The 7086-nt window shown below is 40.3% G+C and overlaps 1 protein-coding gene across 3 annotated transcripts in view; it reads right to left on the reverse strand.

Annotated features, from left to right (window-relative positions):
- LOC135554382 (forkhead box protein K2-like) overlaps window positions 1–6341 on the reverse strand; it is a 34260-nt gene extending 27919 nt beyond the window's left edge. For all 3 annotated transcript variants that reach the window (XM_064986667.1, XM_064986666.1, XM_064986665.1), the window contains exon 1: window positions 5853–6341. In XM_064986667.1, coding sequence (XP_064842739.1) covers window positions 5853–6145 — 293 coding nt within the window. In that variant the 5' untranslated portion in view covers window positions 6146–6341. The remainder of the gene's footprint in view (window positions 1–5852) is intronic.
- Between the last annotated feature and the right edge of the window lie 745 nt (window positions 6342–7086).

A 7086-nucleotide genomic window follows, 5' to 3' on the forward strand; every position in this document is an offset into this window, starting at 1 on the left:
GCTGCCCGCACCTGTCCACCCGTACAGCATCACTACTCTGGACGGTTCTGACTTAAAATATGTGGACAATACCTAGGTGTCTGGTTAGACTAAACTCTCCTTCCAGACTCACATTAAACATCTCCAATCCAAAATTAAATCTAGAATTGGCTTCCTTTTTCGCAACAAAGCATCCTTCAATCATGCTGCCAACATACCCTCGTAAAACTGACCATCTTATCTATCCTCGACTTTGGCGATGTCATTTACAAAATAGCCTCCAACACCCTTCTCAACAAATTGGATGCAGTCTATCACAGTGCCATCCGTTTTGTCGCCAAAGCCCCATATACTACCCACCACTGCGACCTGTACGCTCTCGTTGGCTGGCCCTCGCTTCATACTCTTTGCCAAGCCCACTGGCTCCAGGTCATCTACAAGACCCTGCAAGGTAAAGTCCCGCCTTATCTATGCTCGCTGGTCACCATAGCTGCACCCACCCGTAGAACGCGTTCCAGCAGGTATATCTCACTTGTCGCCCCCAAAGCCAATTCCTCCTTTGGCCGCCTCACTTTCCAGTTCTCTGCTGCCAATGACTGGAACGAACTACAAAAATCTCTGAAACTGGAAACCCTTATCCCCCTCACTAGCTTTATGCACCAGCTGTCAGAGCAGCTCACAGATTACTGCACCTGTACATAGCCCATCTATAAATAGCCCAAACAACTACCTTTTCCCCTACTGTATTTATTTATTTTGCACCCCCAGTATTTCTACTTTGCACAGATCTGTCAAATCTACCATTCCAGTGTTTTAATTGCTATATTGTATTTGCTTCGCCACCATGGCCTATTTATTGCCTTTACCTCCCTTTCTTACATTGTATATCGACTTTTTCTACTGTAATATTGACTGTATGTTTGTTTTACTCCATGTGTAACTCTGTTTTATATGTGTCGAACTGCTTTGCTTTATCTCGGCCTCAACTTGCCTACCTGGTTAAATAAAGTTGAAAAAAGAAACAGATAAGATTAGTATTCCTGCAACATTGAGCTAATCAATTGAACACAACTGCCCATTTTAATTTATAGGATTCATATAATATTCAATAAATATAGCACCTAAGATTTGATTCGGATCAAACATTAAACAATGCGTTAGACATGAGGAATCCAAAGAAATGGTGTAAAGCCACCAAGCCCCCCCCCCCATGCAGATCCCACTCAACAACGAGTATACAGTATTCATTCTCCATGTAGCAAGGGGCTGAGGTCGGTGTATTGTTTCTTCATCATATGTAATGTATCCTCAGTGAATTTGGTGATGTTCAGAGTAGAGGCATGGCCGACTAATTAGGACCAATTTCAAGTGTTCATAACAAATCGGCAATAGGCCTTTTTGGACGCCGATTACATTGCAATCCACGAGGTGGCTGCGTGGCAGGCTAACCAGCTGTTACGCGAGCGCAGCTTCAAAAGGACCTTGTGGCTGCAAGATAAGTTGCTAGCTAGAATTAAACTTCTTAGAAAAAAACAAATCAACCTTCATATAATCACTAGTTACCCTAGTAATATCATCAACCATGTGTAGTTAACTAGCTTGCTCTAAGTTGCATATAATCAATGCGGTGCCTGTTAATTTATCATCGAATCACAGCCGACTTCAACTTTGCCAAACAAGTGATGATTTAACAAAAGTGCATTCGTGAAAAAAAAGCACAACCGTTACAATAACATACCTAACCATCAATGCCTTTCTTAAAATCAATATACAAGTATATATTTTTAAGCCTGCATATATAGTTAAAATAAATTCATGTTTAGCAGGCAATATTAATTAGGGAAATTGTGTTACTTCTCTTGCGTTCAGTGCAAGCAGAGTCAAGGTATATGCAGCCGTTTGGGTCGGATGGCTCGTTGCAAACTGTTGAAAGGCCATTTATTCTTAACAAGGACAGTAATTACTTTGCCAGAATTGTACATAATTATGACATAACATTGAAGGTTGTGCAATGTAACAGTAATATTTAGACTTAGGGTTGCCACCCGTTCGATAAAATACGGAACGGTTCCGTATTTCACTGAAAGAATAAACGTTCTGTTTTCGAAATGATAGTTTCCGGATTTGACCACATTAATGACCTAAGGCTCGCATTTGTGTGTGTTTATTATAATTAAGTCTTATGATTTGATATTTCATAGAGCATTCTGACTGAGCAGTGGTAGGCAGCAGCAAGCACGGCACGTAAGTATTCATTTAAACAACAGCAATTAGCAATGCTTGAAGCACAGCGCTGTTTATGACTTCAAGCCTATCAACTCCTGAGATTAGGCTGGCAATACTAAACTATCTTTAAGAACATCCAATAGTCAAAGGTATATGAAATACAAATGGTATAGAGTAGTAGTCCAATAACAACTACAAACTAAAACTTCTTAACAGGGAATATTGAAGACTCATGTTGAAAGGAACCACCAGCTTTCATATGTTCTGGAATTTAAACCTTAGCTTTTTTTACATGGCACTTTTACTTTCTTCTCAAACACTTTTTACATTATTTAAACCAAATTGAATACGTTTCATTATTTGTTTGAGACTAAATTGATTTTACGTATTATATTAAGTTAAAATAAGTGTTCATTGTTCATTCAGTATTGTTGTAATTGTCATTTATTACACACACAAAAATCGGCATCGGCTTTTTTTGGTCCTCCAATAATCGGTATTGAAAAATCTTAATCGGTCGACCTCTAGTTCAGAGAAATTAGTTGTTTAAGTTGTTGGGTTTATGTGCCATCTTACATCCTGATATTACTTGGTTCTGACCACTGTTGGTTGTTCCTGCTATTGAGGGGGAAATCACCTAATAGCAAGAACAGCACCATCAACATTGTGCTCAGCAGCACACTCAGATGGCAACCATCAGGGTGTCTTTGATACAGGAATGCTGAGCTCTGAGACATCACATTCCTCGCAGAGTGCTGTGTGTGACCAAAGGCAACACACATCGCTTTTACAACGTTGGGTTTGTGTGTTGGGGGCTCACTGATCCTCTATCAGTCAGGCACAGACGCATACAAAACAACAAACAGAATTCCTTTTGCCACCAGACCCCCAATCTCTACTACCTTAGGTAAAGAACTCCACTAGACCACAAAACCCACCCCCCTACCAGACAATTAATGTTATTATATAGTCTACTATCTGCTTCAATCATTTCATACTTAAATGTTTTCAACAACAAAAGAAGCCTGGTTTAAGAGGATAAGCTTGCATGGAAATCCCAAGTCATTTTGCAAAGAGCTGGGTTTTCCCACAGCCTCAATGCTTTTTAACATTCAGGCTCCTTTGCCAATATCCCTCCTTGCTCAATGAGACCAAACATTTTGTAAAAGCAAATGCAGTTGCTATGTTATGCCAGGAGGTAGAACACAATAGACCCTCAAAATATCAAAAAATATCCAAGCTCGGGGCAGCAGAGAGAATAATTATTCTCTATTTCTTTCCCTTTTTTACCCCCAAAATAATAATCATCCCTGCAGATTATCCTAAAAACACACAACATCCCAATGAGACAAAACAATGAGAATCAAACTAATATAGCCGCTTTACACAGATTCAGTTAGGATGTAAACAGTCATGGCAAGACTATGCCATGGAGTAATTATGTAGGCGTGTGAGAGCAACAACATGGAGGGCTGGGCAGCAGTGACTGCTTCATTCTGACAATTTGTCGTTCTGTTGGAATCTAGCGGACATAAAGAACCCCAGTCCAGAGCTCTTCAAGCCAAGACTGTCTGTCCACTTCCCTGCTCATTCTTTGCCTTAGGTAGGGTGGGCTACTATAGTCATTATACACACACAGCCCAATTCCAAAATAAGGATATCACAAGGATTTCTTGATGCTGTAGACGTGAGTGTATAAAACACACCCCTGATTTAAAGCTCTTTAGTCACATCAACCTGATCGATAAGGGAATTTGAGCCCACTCTGCTTCTTAGTTAGGAATCAACATCTTTTCAGTCTAAAGTGCTGTGATACAGTGTATGAATGGGTAAGAAGCCTGGGTGGTCAGTTAAAGGGGCAATGAGCAGTTGCTACATCCCTTTTTGAACGTATAAATTAATTATATGTACCCCACTGATTCTTGAATAATATAACTTGTCTCATGTCGTACCCCATCACAAACCAAAATATAAACATGTTTTACTCCAATGGTTGTCAAGTAAATGCAAGCAAACACTATATAGGGTGGATTCGTAAATTCACTCTGGCTTTCTATGCCGATTTTAGAGCACTCTCATCTGTGTACCAGAGTGCAGAATAACTGAAGAATTTACAAACAGTGCAACACCAGTTGAATATGACCTGTCAGTAAACGTTGGCAAAAAAAATATTAAAATTGTTGCCAGCAGCGGTTAGTCACCAACGCTCTAAATAACACAAACAGCCTAAACAGCTCTGCTAGGGCGATAGAAATGGTCAGAGTGATGTGTTCTCCAATTTGTATCTGGAAGTAGCTAGCAAGTTAGCCAACTTTAGCCAGTTCGCTTGGGTGATTTACTGATTTTGTGAGGACAGAACGCTTGGATCAACCCTACTCCTCGAGCAGAGCGTCCAGTGTACGCTGACAACACTGAATGTGTGCCCACTCTGGCACTCCAGGGTGAATATACGAACACACTCATATCCTCAAAACATGTTTAAAACTATCATTTTGGATTGTCAGTCCTTGCATCCATAGCTCTATATCTGAATTTGAGAGTGTTTAGATTTCTCCAGCCCCATCCCTTAGCTTTTTCCCGAAACAGGGTTGCGGAGGCCGCTTTGTTATTGTTTCTACTGCTGACTGCTGCTTTAAGAATGCAGCTGTGTGTTTGTATGTCACTGACGCAACTGACCAATGAATGAGCCCCAGCAGCCCACTAAATTTTGTTGCGAATTATGCATCAAACATTCAAAAGTGGATTATGGCACAATAATGACTTTTCCTAAGGGTTGTCTTCAGATTTAATGGTTGAGTTGGAGTAGAGTGTATTTTACAAGTTTCTTGCAAGTTTATTCAGAATACAAAGGGGAAAATCTGACAAAAGAAACTATGCATACCGGGAATTTGGCATAGAAATAGAATCTCATTTTAGTATTATATGGAATTCAAATCGGTCTTAGAGAATTGAGTAATGTTACCGTGATGGCAAGAGGAAAATAATGGTCAGTGAATATTTTGAGGAGACTATTTCTTGTGTATTGTAACGTTAGCCTTTGTGACCTGCCATGATAATTTTGTGAATGGAGCAAACTAAACCAAAACATCTATCTTCCGAGTTGTGCAAAACTGACCCGTAATGGCCCGTATCAGAAATGTTCAATTGAGTGATGGCCTAGTGATGCACATCACACATTATATAAAGATACAGGCCTACAAGCAACGTAGCCATCCACAAACTTAAATATAAACAAAACATCGATCATATCTACCTGACTAACAAAACACTTGCACAGAACTATGCCATTGTTTACCTGTATAACCAAGTACACCGCTAGCTAGTTATAATACTAACCCACTATGTGATAGCAAATCAACTGAAAGCTGGCCGACAGACAGTGTGCTGAAGAATCAAGTTCGAATATCGCTAGCTACATTTGGCTGTCTTAATTCAGAAGATATTTTATAACAATGGGAGAGCAGTTCATAACATGTAGCTACTCGTATCTGACAAACACTATCTCGCTGACGTTAATTAGCTAGCAAAGATGAACCTACATGGCAAACACCACCCCTTAGTCTTGCTGCAACAGCACGTGCTTTGTGGTAATTCAAAACAAAGATAACTAGCTAGTTATTCTAAACACAGATACATGTTGAACTTACATTCGTGGTAGTTGTAGAGGAGGAGCACCCCGTCTGAGGAACACTCCATCCACGAACACCCCATTTTTGCCGAGGCATCGCAAGTAGAAGTCTCCACCACCAGTGCTATCGTCACTAACAGTGAATATTTCGAGATGTCTTCGAGAAATAAAACTGGAATGACCCATGCTCACATCCACCGAGCCCTGAGACGAGTTCCTACCGATAGTCACCGAGCGCTTTTTCATCAAGTATTCGAATTCACGGCCCTCAAGCCGGGCAACCGGCCCAGACGACCCGCTTAACACCGCCATTTTACAGGATAAAGAGTATATTTGACAAATGCTTATTAAAAAAAACACCGGTATGGAGATGCCCGTGTAGGTATTTTAAATGCCGTCGCAAATTGTCGAATCAAAAAAGGGGGGGCATCAAATTTAACACAGAAATGTAAGGGAACGTGCCAGACCAGGGACAGCGGCTCCAACCCAGCGCCGCGACACAGAGAGAAAGGGTAGGAGAAGGCTCCAACCAAACAACACAACATGTGGATATACCACGATTGACAATCCAATAACCCAATAAAAAATTAACAGGCACTTGACGCTACAAAGAGAAGGCCAATCAGACACAAGAAACCGCTGATCATTGACTCAAGGTTGGTTGAACTGTAGCGTACGCGCATTGTATTGTCAATAATTACCACATATAGTCAAAATTGTCTATATGTTAAAAATTCATGAAAACTAAAATGTGATTTTTGGTCTTAATTTAATGTTACGGTTAGGCATACGGTTAACAATGTGGTTAGGTTTAAAATCACATTTAAAAAATATAAATTGTAGAAACGGGCGGGGCGTATGACTTTGTGGCTGTGGTATGTAGTGACGACTTGTATTATGCGTGGCGAGATGTAAGTCCCCGCACTATTCCGAAATAATATCCTATTGGTGAGCCAACTGGTAAATGCAGAGGGTCTTTTGCTCAGTTATAAAGAATTCTTATCCTTTTACAAGGTCCCTGTAACACCTAAAGATTTTGCAATTGTTTTAGATGCCATTCCCTCAGGTATTGCTTTATTATTAAGGAACATGTCAAGACCTGACCCTCAGAGCCTACCTTCTGTTGACCCTGTTAAATCTTTCCTACTGATGAGTCGTTTCTCTTTTGGTCCATTCAACAACAGAGCGATACGATCCTTGTTTCAGCAGGATGTTGTATCTATACCTTATGTCATGCCTTATTGGAATGGATT

Source organism: Oncorhynchus masou, chromosome 14 (assembly GCF_036934945.1).
Source record: "Oncorhynchus masou masou isolate Uvic2021 chromosome 14, UVic_Omas_1.1, whole genome shotgun sequence".
NCBI classification, from domain to species: domain Eukaryota; kingdom Metazoa; phylum Chordata; class Actinopteri; order Salmoniformes; family Salmonidae; genus Oncorhynchus; species Oncorhynchus masou.